General features: G+C 38.5%; 1 protein-coding gene across 1 annotated transcript in view; it reads right to left on the reverse strand.

Moving 5' to 3' along the window:
* Positions 1 to 2,513: 2,513 nt before the first annotated feature.
* LOC117334128 (neuropeptide receptor 15-like) overlaps positions 2,514 to 21,144 on the reverse strand; it is a 95,421-nt gene continuing 76,790 nt past the window's right edge. The window contains exon 2 of the mRNA XM_033893587.1: positions 2,514 to 3,824. Within this exon, the coding sequence (XP_033749478.1) occupies positions 3,095 to 3,824 (730 nt within the window). The 3' untranslated portion in view covers positions 2,514 to 3,094. The remainder of the gene's footprint in view (positions 3,825 to 21,144) is intronic.

The following is a 21,144-nucleotide window of genomic DNA, read 5'->3' on the forward strand; positions in this document are numbered from 1 at the left end:
TATCCCAAACGTGATAAAGACTGACAACGGTAGTCCATTCAATTCGAGTCAATTTGCATAGGATTCAATCACAGAAAAATCACCCCGTGTTGGGCCAGAGCTAATGCTCAAGCTCTTTACCTTTGTTTAAACCCGTAAAAGCCTCCAATATGGAACACAAGAACTAGAAACAAGAAATGCCGATATTTCTCCGCCAAAGAGAGCGACTCCACATACAACCACTGGATTATCTCCATTAAAACATTTGTTCTCTTGAGAACCTAACACAATCCAATGTCCTGCTGTAAACAAACTGTAAACAAACTGTAAACCTGAGAATGTGGTTACAGGGGAAATCTTGTACAGCAATGACGACTTTAGGAAATCTAAATTGAAATCCCAGGAGGATAAGAGGAAGAGATCATCATACTCGCCTGAAAAAGACTGACGCCGACGAGACAATGTAATCCTAGAATCCGAGGTGAAATGAAAACTAACGCCGAAGTAGGACTCACACTCGTACCAAATAATTGGGAGAAGGGCTCGTTGATCAATGCAAAACGAGGGTTCAGGAAAACAAGAAGAAATTTCTCTAGTTTCAAACAAGGTTAATTTTGACATCCTGGATGTGGACAACACTAGCGCTGTAAATATGTGAGGTACAATTACCTGAAAGAGATACAGATATATCAAACACGGAGATAGCGATAGATGTACAAAACCCTAATACTCAAAGGGGAGATAACTCTTACGAACTGTTAATTAAAACCTTTAAGGAACATGGCCTCAGACCACAATTATACTTCCAGGTCGATATAAACAAATATTGTACATATAGAAATCTCAGGACTGTTACCTAATGCTTTTTCCTGACTTAGATGTTGCAGATATGTGCACAGTTTTAACATAGATTCATAGTGTAATATAGAATCGTGTTTTGACACCATTTCCACATGTTCGTAAGTGTGGCAGGACACAGGGAGCTACAAGGCTTGAGTAGTAATAGCTGGTAATATTCCTGATTTCCCTGTAATACAGTGGGTTAGTGACACTAAAATAAAAATATCTTTCTTACATTCTGGTCATGAGGTACTTTCCAGTTCACTGTAGATTCAGCTTGAATTGCTTTATAACATGATATGAAAACCAGATTTTTTTTAGAAAGTTTTGAAATATTCTAATCTTGGTTTTTCCTTTGTAGAATAAAGAGGAAAATTGATTATGACCTGAGGCCACATGGAAACTGTGTGTTTAAGTAGAAGCCACCATTCGGCTATCCTCGGCCGGTACCCTTAGATGCAGGATGGAATCTTTCGAAAAGTGACAAGTGTAGAGGCCACCTGACTAAATAGACAATGATTGACGTCAGACCAGTTTCCAAAGGTCATGGATTTATTCTAGAGATGATTGAAGGCAGCATTGCCATGTTGAACTAGGTCGCTGTTAAACACACAATTATTTCTAAAATCCAAACAAAATCTTTGACCTAATGTGGATAAGAATATGGGTCAGTGGTACACAGGGCGTCTTTAGCACAGCTCGTATATCAAATGTAATTAAGTTTACTGTACAAATGAAGCCTCGGAACTCGGGCAAAAACATGCAATCTAAATCTTGTCAACGCTTCATTTACACACGGAAACCCTACTGATGTTTGTTAACACATTTACCGGAAGTCAATACCACGAAACATGAGAACCGTTTCCAGACCAATTACTAGTATATGGATCATGATTATTCATTTAACATTATGTTTTAAATTACCTTTATTTTTTAAGTTTGTAGATGTAGTTTTTATTTGTTAGGAATGGGGTTATAATGTATACCGCGACTACCTCAAAGGACACGGTACAATGTACAAAGTAGTTCTTAATTAAAATAAATGATTTATATATGATTTAAGTTTTACATGTAATATACCAATTGAGCTCGAATAGGAACACTCAATACACTCAATAAGATTTCGAATTTGGGGGTTTATGTGACCATTCGGACATCTTGAAGTATTTCCTGTACCTGGAAAACCTGTCGCACGTGTATTTGCCTAAACATTTTGAAAATGCCCAATTGTTACTTGACAAACAACAGTCACAGGAGACACTGTTCCGTACTTTTTGTCTAACAAACCATACAGAAATTGACGCATGCTTTATCAGACCTGAACACAGATTATCTACATGAATGCATTCAATATTGTCTATATATACGTGATGATATTGACTAGAACAGAAGAGAGATCGTTTTTAATATCAAATTGTTTATGTTACAGTGTATGTCGTGAACACCGAAATCAATCCGCTTTTTGTACGATTCTTACAAAATTAACGATGCAGCTGAAACATTTGGCTTTGTGTGTGTTTTTGTCTTGTTTTTTTTTTGTTCATGGTGGTTGGTTTTGATTTTTGTTTAAAATCGATAACACAATCTTTGTGACTGCACATAAATCTGTTGTCAAACCAATGTCACACCCTAAATCATTTGATGTCCAGTTCAGAACGGATCATTTTTAACGAAACATTGAAAATCACATTTTGTGTAAATATAGATTTTTTTTATTAATGGTAAGTTGAAATATGTAAAACCAATATAGACAAAATATGTTGATTTGACGTAAAAATATGTCCAGACGCCGTGGTATTAAACAGCACGACGAACATCCAGGTATTTTACCGCTATGACAACCAGCACACATCCCTGATACAGTCACAACCGTCTTGGTTTAAACACAGTGTGAAAGTAATTAATTGGAAAATCATAATCAAAGATAGTTTTCAGATTTCTAAGTGGTGTGTGCTTGTCACATGACATTTTATCATCACATATTGGAATTGATATATTAATTATAACAACAATCCGTAAAATGTTGATTTCAATTACAATAATATCCGGCTTCAGACGAGGACGCTACATTCCAGCATATCGTCATGGTGATGCAGTTTGTTCTCTGGAACAATATGATAATTATTCTGGATTTCGTTAATTCGGTGTCGGATGAATCAGATGTTACTATCACGCAGCTCTTCCTGGTGATGGCGACACACGCGGGGTTTGCATTCAAAAGCATATCACTTGTAGGTTTTGTTGCTCACACTATATAACAAACACCCCCTAGCGTTCATACCTCTGTCGATACGGCCGAGGCCATACTCGTGTGTCTCCACAATCTCGACCCATTTGACGTTAGCGTCAATTGACGCCGGGGTTTCGGCTTTGGTTGCCTCTTACATAATCCACACATCACATGCCGGAAAAACTGTCTAAAATTCTGACTAAATATGCTATACAAAACAGGATTGGCAGCGGAGTTCAGATTCGCTACAATCATTGTAAAAACTTGAAATGAAAAGTTTTCGTGAAACGTCGTCGGAGAAACAATGTTGCTGATGAGTAATATCTGATTTGGGGAATAACTGATGAAATAAACAACGACACTCAACATCAACATTTTGACGACACCTCTACGAGCTTGAAGCGCCTCCGAGAACCTTCCCATGGAAGAGCCGTCCACCTGGCGAACTGTCACTCTCCGATGAAGTCGGTCTGATCCCAGGAATAGGTGTCTTGTGATAAATGCGTATAGCACTATTTGTATGAACAACGGCAAGAAGTAAAATAATAACGACTCTATATATTTAAACATTTGGAAGTATAATAAATGGTTATCCGGAAAAATCATCATGCAGTATACAAGTGGTATACTTGGATGTCCTTTTCTAACCTCGTTGAATATCAGTGTCGGAAGTGCCGCTGCCCATGCGCACGGCCATATACATCCCAGAATCACAACGATGCGTCGCTTGTTACAAACGATGTGTGCTTTGATTGGATGGATAATGGCGACGTATCTGAAACATACAGAGACATGAACATGATAAATAATGGACAAAATTCAACTTTTTATTTTCCATTTTTCAATATTTTAGATGTTAAAATATAAAAGTCCCGCCTGTTTTAAAACTTCGGTATCTTTGGATCTCTGAAGTGCTGTATAAAAGTCATTAAGGATGAATAAGCTGGGTTTGTTGTGTGTTTAGACGGTATAATACATATCGTGTTAGAGATCATCTACGTCTTCTACACTGTGTAGATTGGAAGAACCACACCTGCTGTCTCCCTTAAAACATCCGAGAGTTGAATACCTTACTTCCTTACCGATCTACATTTGCTATGTTCGCGGCTTTGTCTGCCTTGCCACTCGTCCTTATATGACCCTTGGCTGTTACCAGTAAGTTGGTTCTACTCACGACAACATCAATCAAATGATCAGACTGTAATACCTATACATGTTATTTTACAATTTATACAAATAACCAATATCTATTTTACTAAGGTCGACTGGGTTTTTCTTTCAGTTTTAGATTTATGATTACAATGGGATCGTTTATATACCAAGCTCTTTTCATTTTTTTTTGTATTTCTCTGGATATGTTTATGACAATACACAGCAGTATTTTTACTTTACATTCTGAAGAAATATAGGTTCCATCCCCCGCCCTTATTAGTTTTGCTGGAATTCCACGAAAACTCCTAAGGTATAAATCTTAATGTAAGACCTATAAATTATTAATGATTTTGGAATAAAATAATACACAAGGTAAGTGAAATGTAACAAAAGCAAACGTGCTTGTTGTTTACGATTGGGAGACTAAAACAGTAATACATATATCTATTGTCAAACTCAAGACACAGGTTTGCCGCTGTATAACAAAACCGGATTATGTAATATAAATATATGAATCCCATGTGGAACGCTGCATAATTATTACAACACTTAAATGTAAAAATGAGAAGCACAATTGATTCCTTTCTGCGAACAGATTATTTGAGAATATTTGCAAGGTTTGTATCAATAGTAAGGTGCTTGTTCTAGATGACTTCAGAAAGACCTTTAAATAGATCTATGACAGAAAAAAAAGATTCTCCTGTCCGCATGTATTTACTGTTATAAAAGCTGAGTTTTTGGAATAGAAATGCTTTCTCCCATGGGCCCAGCAGAAGTATCGGTACCATTAGTCCGACAGCTGAGGCTGGTCAGTATGTGGTAAGAATTAAATGTCACCATAATTTGTGTCCTCGGCACACTCCGTTTTGTCAGACCCAAAAAGAGGCTCGTGTCGTATCGTCCATTAAATCTTAAGGTAATTAAGTTTTGTTAGTCCGACACAGAAACACGTCATATCGTATCAGAATCCATGTTTGAAATGGTCTCTTATCGTTTTCCATAAAAGGAATTCGATTTTAAACATATTTCTGTCCATGTCCTTGTTTATAGGCCAAAGAGTCACTTAAAGACAATGCATTTACCGTCGGTCTCTTGGACTAGTCGATTATCTTTCGGGGAATATACGTAAAGGCATTGACAGTGTTCTTGTTATTCTGCCATCAAAGAGCTATGTAATGACAGCATAATTTCATTCTAATTCTACCATTATCTGTAATTATCTACGGAGTCATTTCTTCGTCCATGGTTTAATACGTGTGGACCCCAAGTCACCGTGAACGACGGTCGTACAGTACGTAAACACAGATTGCGTTTCAGGAAGGTATATTTTATCGTGAAATCAAACAAACAGCAACAGACACTGTTCAGTTTTGGGGACGTTACTTCGAATGGTCTGTAGTAAATGACGAGAATAAAAAAAATCTTGCAGCGAATAAAATCAATCTTCGGAGAATGTCGATTTTACACGAAAATCAGTAAGAAAATCCCTATAAAAGGAGATGGTATTTTAACTCGGAGTTGACATGAAGTGTGAGGATATACATTACTACCAGGGTACATGTCAGTGCATGGAAGCACTTACTCATGTTCGCATGTTAAACAGTGTTAAATCACTTGATTTTGTAGATGTATATAGACACGTATTTAAAAATTGTCCTGAAAAACTCTTCAAATGCATTACTGTGCATACGCGATAGTAACCACGACAAAAATGCCATTTATACCAATTAGAAGTTGTAAGCGTATGTTAAGCACGTGTGTGTAGCCATTATGGGGTTATTTTTTCACCTTTCCATCCACATTGTGACATTTCTGTCGATCTAGTTTTAATTTTTATCTGTCGCCTACTAGGTATTAACACATTGGGCTCTTAGCACCACAGACAGGTCCCAGAAGGATGAAACAGCGGTATGATAACATTAAATTCAGTTTTTTTCTCTCTCTACGGTATCTAATTATCAATCCATACCTAGAGGTGTTAATATATTGTGCTGTCAGCACAGACCTTTAAGAAGAATACGAGTATCGTATACATATAATGTCATTTTATGTAAGATATAGGATGCAGAACAAACATAAACATCATCATTATCACTCCAGTAAACCGGAAACGGAACTAGCATTTTCGTTTTCAACAGTCATCTACATCTTTATAAAGCTATATTGCTTTAAAGGTAGCAGACATGTTTTGAATAGTTTAACGTCAGATATAGTGTTAGGTTCGTTGATTTGTTTTCTTGCTATTAGCGATTTGTTTAAAACAACTTTAATCCATATAGAAAAAAACGAATGAGATACAATGTACATTGACATTATTTAAAAGTGTTTCACTATATTTCTCCTCTCGTGCTCCCCATGGTTGTTTTCTGCATCGACAGGTATCGGTGTCAAGTCGACGGCCATCTTGCTACATGTACTTGCCATTCAAGTTTTGTACACCGTGATTTAATTGGTCGGCTATTGGCAAATACTTACCTTTGTGATTTGAGTGTAAGTTAAAATGTATTTTAAATGTTTTCAAACTTATCCTACTTCACTCAAGTCTATTACTAGGTCACACCCGAAACGTTCAAAGGGGGTCTACTGAAGTATCAAATCCGGATATCTTTTTAGACGAAACGCAATGATACAAACACTGTGAAAAAGACATCATTAGGGATGGTTTCGTTTCGTAAGTGTATTCCGGAAAAATGTATGCAGCATAAACTTTTTCAAACAATATGGCGGCACACTCGCAGTTTGTTTACCGCGGTGAATTCATTCTGATGACGTTTCCAGTTAATGGCAAGAAGAATGGAGACAGGTCGCAATACAGCTGAATTATTTTTAGCACATACAATATTTTATCAATGCTGTATTTGATAGTTTGCCAAGAAAATTGTTGGCCTCAAGTACGAAAGTGTCCAGTCGAAAAATGACATTATCATGAACATCTGTTCTGCTAAGACTTACTACGAATTATCTTGCCCTGTCTCTCGTCATCCACAAGGCGAAATAAAAGATCGCCTCTTGTCCTTGATACACGATATCGCAGCTAGACATCACTACATAGTGTATCCTTCTCAGTGTGACAATACAATTTACACAAGATCCGGGGTCACATATCAACAGGTATAAGAAAACGAATGTCGTACGAGTTTTTTTTTTTTTAGAAAGATCTAGTAAATGTCTATAGAGCGAAGCTAAATAACAAGTGGTCGTTTGTACTTATTATGGCTAAGGCATTTTACATGGAATATACAATCTATGACGTATTTGATTCCTGTACTGAAGAGAAATTAGAATTGAGATTTCGTGTCCGAAGCAAATAAGAAATGGTAACTGACAATTCTTCTGTATTAGTAGGTAGTCTACTATTATCTTTTTTAATAATTCAAATTTATTGTTAAAAGACCTAGCATGATTTTTTTTCATATAGACAAAGAAACCACATCACATTGTTTTGAGAATGACAGCTTTTCTGTCGGGAAAGGCCAATATCGAGAGAATGTGACATTTCCAGAGGCACAACATAGCATTCACAAACAACTGGTATGGAAGACACTTCTCTCCCATTAGTGATGTAACAAAGACAATCAGGATTCAGCATTGTAGATGATCATTAATTAACTAAAGAAAATCAATGGATCAAAAGCTGTTCTGTACAGTATCGTGGGATAAAGATGAGTGCGAAAACAATTTTACATCAACAAATCACCCAATTCCCTCAATTAAAAAAGCACACACACAACCAAAAAGCGAAAAACAACGTATCCCTCATTGACTCACATTACCGTATCAAGAAGTTTTCAATGCTTGAGTAACATGTGTACCCATCTTAAAACCATACTTAAAAAAATTGGTTCGGAGATGTCACTTGTATCATGACCAGTTGTTTACGTTCACATCTGAAATTCAAAAGTACGCCATGTCCAACAAATTTCTGTAAACTCTGGTTATAATACGATTTTAAATACTGCGAGCACTTTTAAATGTGTTTAACAGGTTCAGGATTACTGAGGAGAAATTACCAGTCATTTGAAATAATATTCCTGTGTGTCAATTGCATCTGCTTACGTGAATTGCTGTTCAAAGAAGCTAATGCGTCAAGTTCACTACCGAAGGAAATGACTCAGTTCCGGTCAGCCTCAATCACATCAACTTCATACGCAGACTTCTCAAAAATTAAGTTTGAAATTATAGATATTGTAGAATCCACAGCGTTTTTTACAGTCTACAGGATTTAATAAACGTTAATATCGACGATGCTTGCGTGAAGACAGTTGTATAGTCCAGTCATTTTATAGTAGAAATATGGCTAACCTACCGTTTAAATTTAAACTCAAATTTATCATAAGACAGACGGTTCTATTACCGAGGGACACAGAACATTGACTAGTCTGTGAGACGAAGCCTAACAACAGGTGAAGTTATGTAGGCGGTAAATCAGTAACTAACTAACGCCGACAGAACACTGACTATAGGCTGTGAGACGGAATCTAGACATAGGCGGAGTCATGTAGGCGGTAAACCAGTAATTTATTAACGCCGAGAGAACACTGGCTATAGGCTGTGAGACGGAATCTAGACATAGGCGGAGTCATGTAGGCGGTAAGCCAGTAACTAAGGTCGTGCGAGTCCAGTAAGTGATGTAGAGACGTAAAACAATATAACACAATTGATATCATCGACAAAAGCAATGGAATAAAATTGATCTCCGAGAAACCTCGGCTGAGATTTATGAGATAGTTTACTGTTGATGACAGCACGTTAACAAGGATTATGTGGGAATTTCAAAAACAAAGTGAACAAATCTCCCGTAATACCAAAGTATTTACGTTTCGAAAGAAGACTGCGATGCCATACTCTATCAAATGCCCTGTTAATCACTAAGGCAGAGAAAAGATATCATACAAGATTCATATACATTGAATGTAGGTTGGTTTATTGACGACGAAACGGAACTGAAGCCAGACTGACAAGCTGATAAACGAGAGTTTTTTTTAAATAAAGGACTAATAGACATGTTTGTCATACATCTTTCTGTCATTCTGCATGTACTGCCAATAGATAACAGGCATATCAGTTGTCCCTAAAATGATATAAAGCTGTACAATGTAGAAAATGATTTTTCTTTTGATTGAAGGCTCCATATAAAGAGGAAAGTGTATTTCATATTTCTCAGCTGAAAAAAAGGAATGGTTACATTAAAAACAGAAGGAAGATATTCATGTAACTAAAATATACGTCCAACTTTAGACGACAAGTAGATCAATGTGCAAATGAAGCATTGGATGATGTACATAATGTCGATGAAATATCGGATGTTGTGGAGGAACCGTTGTATGATAAAGATGAGCCATTGTATGGTGTAGATGAAATATCGTATGATAAAGATGAGCCATTGTATGGTGTAGATGAAATATCGGAGGGTGTATAACAACCATTAGATGGTGTAGATGAACCATTGGATGATAAAGATCAACCATTGGATGAATTATTCAAAATTATTACTGATGGCAGTAGCGACCTTCTAAATTGTCTTACTGTAACCGCGTAATCCGTATGGCATGCCGAGTGGTCTTGTATTACATACTATTCCAGATATACTATATCACAATATGGTTCAGTATGATATTAGACTGTTAGATGACCGAGTCGTGTTGTATGGTATTGGACTGTACAGGTAACCGCGAGGTCCTGTATGACATTGGACTGTACAGGTAACCGCGATGTCCTGTATGACATTGGACAGTGCAGGTAACCGCGAGGTCCTGTATGGTATTGGACTGTACAGGTAACCGCGAGGTCCTGTATGACATTGGACTGTACAGGTAACCGCGAGGTCCTGTATGACATTGGACTGTACAGGTAACCGCGATGTCCTGTATGGCATTTGACTGTACAGGTAACCGCGAGGTCATGTATGACATTGGACTGTACAGGTAACCGGGAGGTCCTGTATGGTATTGGACTGTACAGGTAACCGCGAGGTCCTGTATGACATTGGACTGTACAGGTAACCGCGAGGGCCTGTATGGTATTGGACTGTATGGTATAGGACTGTACAGGTAACCGTGAGGTCCTGTATGACATTGGACTGTACAGGTAACCGCGAGGTCATGTATGACATTGGACTGTACAGGTAACCGGGAGGTCCTGTATGACATTGGACTGTACAGGTAACCGGGAGGTCCTGTATGACATTGGACTGTACAGGTAACCGGGAGGTCCTGTATGACATTGGACTGTACAGGTAACCGCGAGGTCCTGTATGACATTGGATTGTACAGATAACCGCGAGGTCATGTATGACATTGGACTGTACAGGTAACCGGGAGGTCCTGTATGACATTGGACTGTACAGGTAACCGGGAGGTCCTGTATGACATTGGACTGTACAGGTAACCGCGAGGTCCTGTATGACATTGGATTGTACAGATAACCGCGAGGTCATGTATGACATTGGACTGTACAGATAACCGCGAGGTCCTGTATGGTATTGGACTGTACAGATAACCGCGAGGTCCTGTATGGTATTGGACTGTACAGATAACCGCGAGGTCCTGTATGACATTGGACTGTACAGGTAACTGCGAGGTCCTGTATGACATTGGACTGCACAGGTAACCGCGAGGTCCTGTATGACATTGGACTGTAAATATAACCGCGAGGTCCTGTATGACATTGGATTGTACAGGCAACCGTGAGGTCATGTATGACATCGGACTGTACAGGTAACCGCGAGGTTCTGTATGACATTGGACTGTACAGGTAACCGCGAGGTCCTGTATGACACTGGACTGTACAGGTAACCGTGAGGTCATGTATGACATCGGACTGTACAGGTAACCGTGAGGTCATGTATGACATTGGACTATAGGTAACCACGAGGTCCTGTATGGCATTGGACTGTACAGGTAACCGCGAGGTCCTGTATGACATTGGACTATAGGTAACCGCAAGGTCCTGTATGGCATTGGACTGTACAGGTAACCGCGAGGTCCTGTATGACATTGGACTGTAAATATAACCGCGATGTACTGTATGACATGGGACAACAGGTAACCGCGAGGTCCTGTATGACATTGGATTGTACAGATAACCGCGAGGTCCTGTATGACATTGGACTGAACAGGTAACAACGATGTCCTGTATGACATTGGACTGTACAGGTAACCGCGAAGTCCTGTTTGACATTGGATTGTACAGGTAACCGCGAGGTCCTGTATGACATTGGACTGTACAGGTAACCGCGAGGTCCTGTATGACATTGGATTGTACAGATAACCGCGAGGTCCTGTATGACATTGGACTGTACAGGTAACCGCGAGGTCCTGTATGACATTGGACTGTACAGGTAACCGCGAGGTCCTGTATGACATTGGACTGCACAGGTAACCGCGAGGTCCTGTATGACATTGGACTGTAAATATAACCGCGAGGTCATGTATGGCATTGGATTGTACAGGCAACCGTGAGGTCATGTATGACATTGGACTGTTCAGATAACCGCGAGGTCATGTATGGTATTGGACTGTACAGGTAACCGCGAGGTCCTGTATGACATTGGACTGAACAGGTAACCGCGAGGTCCTGTATGACACTGGACTGTACAGGTAACCGCGAGGTCCTGTATGACACTGGACTGTACAGGTAACCGTGAGGTCCTGTATGACATTGGACTGTACAGGTGACCACGAGGTCCTGTATAACATTGGACTGTACAGGTAACCGCGAGGTCCTGTATGACATTGGACTATAGGTAACCGCAAGGTCATGTATGGCATTGGACTGTACAAGTAACCGCGAGGTCCTGTATGACATTGGACTGTAAATATAACCGCGATGTCCTGTATGACATGGGACAACAGGTAACCGCGAGGTCCTGTATGACATTGGACTATAGGTAACCGCAAGGTCATGTATGACATTGGACTGTTCAGATAACCGCGAGGTCCTGTATGACATTGGACTGTAAATATAACCGCGAGGTCCTGTATGACATTGGACTGTACAGGTAACCTCGAGGTCCTGTATGACATTGGACTGTACAGGTAACCGCGAGGTCCTGTATGACATTGGACTGTACAGGTAACCACGAGATCCTGTATGACATTGGACTGTACAGGTAACCGCGAGGTCCTGTATGACATTGGACTGTACAGATAACCGCGATGTCCTGTATGACATTGGACTGTACAGGTAACCGCGAGGTCCTGTATGACATTGGACTGTACAGGTAACCGCGATGTCCTGTATGACATTGGACTGTACAGGTAACCGCGAGGTCCTGTATGACATTGGATTGTACAGATAACCGCGAGGTCCTGTATGACATTGGACTGTACAGGTAACCGTGAGGTTCTGTATGACATTGGACTGCACAGATTGCCCCGAGGTCCCGTATGACATTGGACTGTACAGGTAACCGCGTAGTGATGAAAGACACTCGACTGTAAACGTTTTCTTGAAAGACTAAACAATAACATTCTGTGGTCTGTGGTAGACGGTTAGTTTTTTGATTGACTATATCTAGTCTCAAAAGACTGAACCGTCTCACTTTTCATGAAACATACATTCCTATTGTTGAAATAAACGACATTTTTCGCGCTTCATTCTTCATCTCCAAGCCACAACATAAATAAAACAACTTCATCTTCCTGATATACATGTTCGTGATAAGATTGACTGATTAGAGCATAAACGAACTCGAAAACGGAAAACCCAATCTGTATGTTATAGTAAGATATCGATAGCTAGCATTAAAAAGTCTTCACCATTATCTCGAGATATGTGCAGTTATAGAAATATCGTCGCCATGGTTATAGAATTGGCGTCTAATGCACGCTGAGAGGGAGAATTCCACTGCCTGAGATCGAGATCAATGCACTGTTACCTAACTAGAATAGAGTTTGTGCGCTATCTCGTTTGGTACCGCGCGCTTTGAAAACTATTTCTTCAGGTACAAGTATTTCCAGTATTTTTGAGGAATTATTGTGATAGATTCACGCCATTTCATGAGTTTGTACCACCGGGAGTCTTTGGCCTAGCATTAATCATATCTGTCATCGTATACTTTACCGCTGAACTCAACACCATTATAATCACTACATTTGTAGCATCAGCTTCAATCGTACGCACTGCACGTTGCTCCCCCTTTCTCTCTGTCTCTCCATTTCACCTATTTTTTATCCACCCATCCACATGTTTGAACTATTGATAAAGTGGTATCATTATAAAAAAAAAAACAACATATGTGGACATTTGTTTTCATTAGAGACCGGTAGGTTTAGTACCGTCGCATTCGAGGTAAATAATTATGTACAAGGTTATTTGGTATTCAACTAGAGGCCGCGGTGGCCGAGTGGTTAAGGTGTCCCGACACTTTATCACTAGCCCTCCACCTCTGGGTTGCGAGTTCGAAACCTACGCGGGGCAGTTGCCAAGTACTGACTGTAGGCCGGTGGTTTTTCTCCGGGTACTCCGGCTTTCCTCCACCTCCAAAACCTGGCACGTCCTTAAATGACCCTGGCTGTTAATAGGACGTTAAACCAAACAAACCAAAGGTATTTAACTACAAGGTCCAATGGTGTATGACGTCATCGCAATGAATTAAGATATGACGTATTTCTATGTTAAGCATAGTATTAGCCACAGACGACTGAGATCATACAATGTACAATGTGCGTTTTTAGTTCCTATTTTGTTGTTTTATAGACATTTTGTCGAGCTATGATAGGAAATCTGGATGAGCCCTTTATCGTGACGTCATAATTGAGACCAATGATGAAATTCTATTCGTTACACAAACTACAGTGTATATGGTGACTGAACGCCATACAGCTATTCTGATTTAAAACGGGATAATATAGTTTTATTTTTAATTTCAATGATTGTATACACAAGTTAAATCGCAATACTTATGACTTGATTAATCTTAGACTTCCTAGATACAACCTATATAGGACGTGTCTTCTTATCTATATTTAAACGAAAACATCAATATAAACTCATTATTGAGGTTCGGATGAATATAGTTTAAATGCTTATTCAAGAGTATGATGTATTTGGATACGGTTAGTTTACAATTTAAGCTTTACGTCGATCAAACCCTCCTCGGCAATAAAATAAAGCGTCTGCGACACGTTGACTCACGGAATCATGTAAACGTTAGTTTGTCACGTACCAGATACATACATCACGTATTCCTAGACATTAAAAAAAAAAAATTTTTTAAACTTACAATTATTTTTTTTTTTTTTTTTCTAAGTCAAAATTTTTAGCAAGCAATAACAGCAGATGTCTGTCTCGATAATTCTATTCGGATTCCATATCTTTACATAATCAATGGATGACTACAATGTGTAGTTTCAATCTCACTGACGATAGTTTTCTTACCTTAACAGCTAACTAGTTTCAGTATTGGAAATTGGAATTAGTACTCATGAATTTTTGTGTAATATACACTGTATATGAATCTTGAAATCCTCTATGTTGTGTTGTATTTGGAAATGGACTGAATTAGATTGGACCTTATCTGCTATAGACAGGGAAACTCTTCGGTAACAAGGAATATAATCAAACATGAAACAATAAGACCCATGTATCTACACAAGTTGTGTGCCACTTCAAGGACAGGCAAGGAGTGTATAAGGATGGTTCATCACCGTAAAACAACATAGAAATGAAAATCCTTAATTAACACCAACAACTGGAAACATGGTAACATATTACCAGACTGAACATTACATACAAAACAAAGTGATATTCAAATCCAAATAATCAATATAATTTCCTCTGGGTTGTATTGATCATTTATTCACTTTAAAGATGAAGACAGTATTTCAAATTTGGAGGGTGGTGAAAGTGTAAAGTATGTAACTGTTGGAGGGTGGTACTAGTGTAAAGTATGTAACTGTTGGAGGGTGGTAATAGTATAAAGTAGGTAACTGTTGGAGGGTGGTAATAGTGTAAAGTATGTAACCGTTGGAGGGCGGTAATAGTGTAAAGTATGTAACCGTTGGAGGGTGGTAATAGTGTAAAGTATGTAACTTTGGAGGGTGGTAATAGTGTAAAGTATGTAACATTTGAAGGGTGGTAATAGTGTAAAGTATGTAATCGTTGGAGGGCGGTAATAGTGTAAAGTATGTAACTTTTGAGGGTGGTAATAGTGTAAAGTATGTAACATTTGAAGGGTGGTAATAGTGTAAAGTATGTAATCGTTGGAGGGCGGTAATGGTGTAAAGTATGTAACCGTTGGAGGGTGGTAATAGTGTAAAGTATGTAACTTTCGGAGGACGGTAATAGTGTAAAGTATGTAACATTTGAAGGGTGGTAATAGTGTAAAGTAGGTCACTGTTGGAGGGTGGTAATAGTGTAAAGTATGTAATTTTGGAGGGTGGTAATAGTGTAAAGTGTGTAGCTTTGGAGGGCGTTAATAGTGTAAAGTGTGTAACTTTGGAGGGTGGTAATAGTGTAAAGTGTGTAGCTTTGGAGGGCGTTAATAGTGTAAAGTGTGTAGCTTTGGAGGGTGGTAATAGTGTAAAGTAGGTAACTTTGGAGGGTGGTAATAGTGTAAAGTAGGTACATGTAACTTTGGAGGGTGGTAATAGTGTAAAGTAGGTACATGTAACTTTGGGGGGGTGGTAATAGTGTAAAGTATGTAACTTTGGAGGGTGGTAATAGTGTAAAGTATGTAACTTTGGAGGGTGGTTATAGTGTAAAGTAGGTAACGTTGGAGGGTGGTAATAGTGTAAAGTAGGTACATGTAACTTTGGAGGGTGGTAATAGTGTAAAGTATGTAACTTTGGAGGGTGGTAATAGTGTAAAGTAGGTAACTGTTGGAGGGTGGTAATAGTGTAAAGTAGGTAACTTTGGAGGGTGGTAATAGTGTAAAGTAGGTAACTTTGGAGGGCGGTAATAGTGTAAAGTGTGTAAAAGTTGGAGGGTGGTAATAGTGTAAAGTATTAACTGTTGGAGGGTGGTAATAGTGTAAAGTATGTAACTATTGGAGGGTGGTAATAGTGTAAAGTATGTAACTTTTGGAGGGTGGTAATAGTGTAAAGTATGTAACTGTGGGAGGATGGTAATAGTGTAAAGTATTAACTATTGGAGGGTGGTAATAGTGTAAAGTATTAACTGTTGGAGGGTGGTAATAGTATTAAGTAGGTAACTGTTGGAGGGTGGTAATAGTGTAAAGTAGGTAACTTTGGAGGGCGGTAATAGTGTAAAGTGTGTAAAAGTTGGAGGGTGGTAATAGTGTAAAGTATGTAAAAGTTGGAGGGTGGTAATAGTGTAAAGTGTGTAAAAGTTGGAGGGTGGTAATAGTGTAAAGTAGGTAACTTTGGAGGGTGGTAATGGTGTAAAGTAGGTAACTTTGGAGGGTGGTAATAGTGTAAAGTAGGTAACTTTGGAGGGTGGTAATAGTGTAAAGTAGGTTACTGTGTGAGGGTGGTAATAGTGTAAAGTAGGTTACTATTGGAGGGTGGTAATAGTGTAAAGTAGGTAACTTTGGAGGGTGGTAATAGTGTAAAGTAGGTTACTGTGTGAGGGTGGTAATAGTGTAAAGTATGTAACTGTTGGAGGGTGGTAATAGTGTAAAGTATGTAACTGTTAGAGGGTGGTAATAGTGTAAAGTAGGTAACTATTGGAGGGTGGTAATAGTGTAAAGTAGGTAACTATTGGAGGGTGGTAATAGTGTAAAGTATGTAACTGTGGGAGGGTGGTAGTAGTGTAAAGTATGTAACTTTTGGAGGGTGGTAATAATGTAAATTATGTAACTTTTGGAGGATGGTTATAGTGTAAAGTAGGTAACGTTTGGAGGGTGGTAATAGTGTAAAGTATGTAACTTTGGAGGGTGGTAATAGTGTAAAGTATGTAACTTTGGAGGGTGGTAATAGTGTAAAGTATGTTACTGTTGGAGGGTGGTAATAGTGTAAAGTAGGTACATGTAACTTTGGAGGGTGGTAATAGTGTAAAGTATGTAACTTTGGAGGGTGGTAATAGTGTAAAGTAGGTAACTGTTGGAGGGTGGTAATAGTGTAAAGTAGGTAACTGTTGGAGGGTGGTAATAGTGTAAAGTATGTAACTATTGGAGGGTTGTAATAGTGTAAAGTATGTAACTATTGGAGGGTGGTAATAGTGTAAAGTAGGTAACTTTGGACGGTGGTAATAGTGTAAAGTATGTAACCGTTGGAGGGTGGTAATAGTGTAAAGTATGTAACTGTTGGAGGGTGGTAATAGTGCAAAGTATGTAACTTTGGAGGGTGGTAATAGTGTAAAGTATGTAACTTTGGAGGGTGGTAATAGTGTAAAGTATGTATCATTTGAAAGGGTGGTAAAAGTGTAAAGTAGGTCACTGTTGGAGGGTGGTAATAGTGTAAAGTATGTAACTTTGAGGGTGGTAATAGTGTAAAGTATGTAACTTTGGAGGGTGGTAATAGTGTAAAGTGTGTAGCTTTGGAGGGCGTTAATAGTGTAAAGTATGTAACTTTGGAGGGTGGTAATAGTGTAAAGTAGGTAACTTTGGAGGGTGGTAATAGTGTAAAGTATGTTACTGTTGGAGGGTGGTAATAGTGTAAAGTAGGTTACTGTGTGAGGGTGGTAATAGTGTAAAGTAGGTAACTTTGGAGGGTGGTAATAGTGTAAAGTATGTTACTGTTGGAGGGTGGTAATAGTGTAAAGTAGGTAACTATTGGAGGGTGGTAATAGTGTAAAGTAGGTAACTATTGGAGGGTGGTAATAGTGTAAAGTGTGTAACTTTTGGAGGGTGGTAATAGTGTAAAGTATGTAACTTTGGAGGGTGGTAATGGTGTAAAGTGTGTAACTTTGGAGGGTGGTAATGGTGTAAAGTATGTAACTTTTGGAGGATCGTAATAGAGCAAGGATTATAACATTTTGTATATATTCTTATTTTCAAATGATCATACATGTAATTTACCAATGTATTGGAGAAGTGTTACCTTGAAAAGTGTACAACATTTCTATTGAATTTTCATCCCCGTCTTACATTTCATGACCCAGGGATATAAGGCATGTCACCTGTAGCTGTCTAGTACCGCCACGAGATAGGACGATGGTAACCGAGTTCTACCGGCGTACAAAAACTCGGGCCATTTATCATGCTGGTTCTGTACGTGTGTTGTATGAAAGATATTGTCTGACTTGCCAGGTTAATGGGTGAGTTATGAGGTAATTTTCCTGGAGTGAGAAGACTAAGAGTTTACAGATGACAAGGTGTTAGGTTTTTACTTAGCTTCCTCCCACACACTCTAGAGGTGGTCGACAATACCGTGCTTACAGCACATCCGCTTTCCCAGTTAATAAAATGAAAGAGGAAATAGAGGAAATGGATCGGCTGACCCTGACCCAGACCTCCTCCTCCTCCTCCAAATTAATAGAATATTTGGTCATATTCTTTCAATTGATGGTGTGAACTTATGTTCGGAATTGTATTAAATTGTTATTTTATCAAATTAATAGAATATCATTTTGATTATTTTAGTCTCCTTAAGTTGATTTCATTTTTTTTTTTTAGATTTTGATTAAATGCCACAAGCTGTCGGAAGATTCCAGCATTTGCACAACTTCAGCAGGTCTTGAAAATCACACTCTCGTCAAGAACCGGAGTTCGATTCCAGACCTTGCCGGAATTTGCCGAGATGTTGTGATTGCAGGTCAGATGTATGTTCCCTTTCATCCCTACCTCTCTCGTCTCTAATATAGATTGGCCTTGTCTCTAAAAAATCTTTGTATAATCATACACTCTGGGATATTCCACCTAATGCGAGGTCGTGGGAAAATGTAGATGGACATTTTCACCGTATGTACAGTCATGTCATTGCAGCAGTGCACGAGGTAAAATATAGAGCTATCTCACTGAACAACATACTGGGCCGTCGCCTGATATCTCAGAGGTAGGTGTGGACCCAACCACGACAGAACATCTAGTGTAAGTTTTCTGAGAAAAGTGTCTCGATTAAAGTCGTACTGTCACACTCTTGACCTGCTCGTGATGTCCATTGGTTCAATGCCATTCACCGACTGACCCAACTCGTACATTTAACTGATCCACTTAAGATTCCACCCCATCTCTAACTTCTCTCCCGCCTCTATAGAACAAATACCTGATCTTTCCCAGGCCAATATCAGTTTTATTAAGTTAAGATAAATACTTTTATTCCATTTTGAGTAACTTTTGAGCAACCATTAAATGTTTTACAATCTGGTACATATATCTTATGAATGTTTTTAACATAATCGTTCTACTGTATCAATCTGAGAAACATCGGTGTCCTCTGATTCAAATCAATAGCCTTAGACTTCATCAGTAAATATTTCAACACTTTAACGGTCTTCAATCAAATCGAAAACGAACATTCCAAAAACAAGATATCATATATAACAATACACCAAATAAAATGGCGTAGATTTATTTGTAAATAACTTTCACTCAGAGCTGGTAGAAACGTCACATTAATCTTACAAGACAGACAATATATTTGTTTAAAGCATGCTACTACGAAACCTAAATCCTGAGGTACTCTCTAGAGCGAGTAAAATGTTAAATGTTACATGCACGCGAACATGCACGGTATAAAAGAACAGGGTGGTGAGTTTATACATTGATTTTGTATAAGATGTTGAAATTCTCATCTCTCTATTTCAATAGTACGTAAGACCTGTTACAGGGGAGACTTATTTGATTACGATTTGTAAACGAATTACACGAAATTCAAGCAACAGCTCCCCCGATAAAATACATGGAGTTTTATATCAATAGTAACTGTACGTCTCGTGTACGCTCTCCGCCACAGCCTTTCTGTACCATCCGGATCAGCCGACTACACTCATCTCATTATAATAACACATTTAACTGTCACACTTATATCATTATAATGACACATTTAACTGAAAAAAAAAAATCGATTTACGTCAAAAGATAATGAAATAGATACCCCTCCATCAGCGAGTTGGTTCAACGAGATATTTTTATTTTCACTCAGCCACACTGTGTGGAACAAGAGGTCACATTCTGAAACATGATCATTGTATATATGGTAAAAACATTGAAATTGCAAACAATTCATTTACATTTCAAGGTCAAAATAAAATAACATAAATTAAAATCCGTTCCTATCGTGTGCTATAGAGACACTCGTGGGCATAACAACATGGCTATTTTTCAGGTTTGATTATTTGTGTGGCTTGGAATTATTCCATGCTACATCTTACCACAGAGTAACACTATAGAAGAAAATATTAGCATCTACAGCAAATTATTAGTAAAACATTTTGGTATATTACATGACTATTTTTGTGCAAATTTGTATATATTTATTCGTGTTTGAAATTCAACATAATTCTATGTATAAATATGACCCTTAAGATAGCATCATACTCACTAAGGGTACCCGTATTTCTAGTTCATCATCAGCACGATTTTTTTTGTCGGCACATGTTATAAGATTATGAAAGTACATGTTTTTCAGTGTTCATATCTACACCTTGTTTTTTTTCTTTCTGTCGCTGATCTAGATTTGACAATGTCATCTGATCTGTGACGTAACGAGGCGTTCATACCGTGCAATCAGGCGGTATGCACGCGCTACTCGGACGTTGAACTTGTTCAGCAGACGAGGACAGTTTTATCGCGTCGCTGGATACGGAATGTGGAAGTTGAATCCCTACTGAGCTACACATTCGATTTTCGTCTTTGAAGACAATTCTGCCATGTATGATTCCATATGCCGCTTAGCTGGGAAGTATTGTAAGGCAGGTGCGGTATAGTTTTTATCATATTAAGATGTCAGTCATGTCTATGTAGACGTCTGTTTCAGGATAATTGGTCTCAAGAATTTCATTAAAATATATAACGATTGATGTTCAGACGAGCAGACAGTCACATTTTATCTTAATTATTTCTTGTATGACGTCCATAGAAAAAAAAAATTAGTTTGGCG

This window comes from Pecten maximus, chromosome 9, assembly GCF_902652985.1.
Source record: "Pecten maximus chromosome 9, xPecMax1.1, whole genome shotgun sequence".
In the NCBI taxonomy this organism is placed as follows: Eukaryota; Metazoa; Mollusca; class Bivalvia; order Pectinida; family Pectinidae; genus Pecten; species Pecten maximus.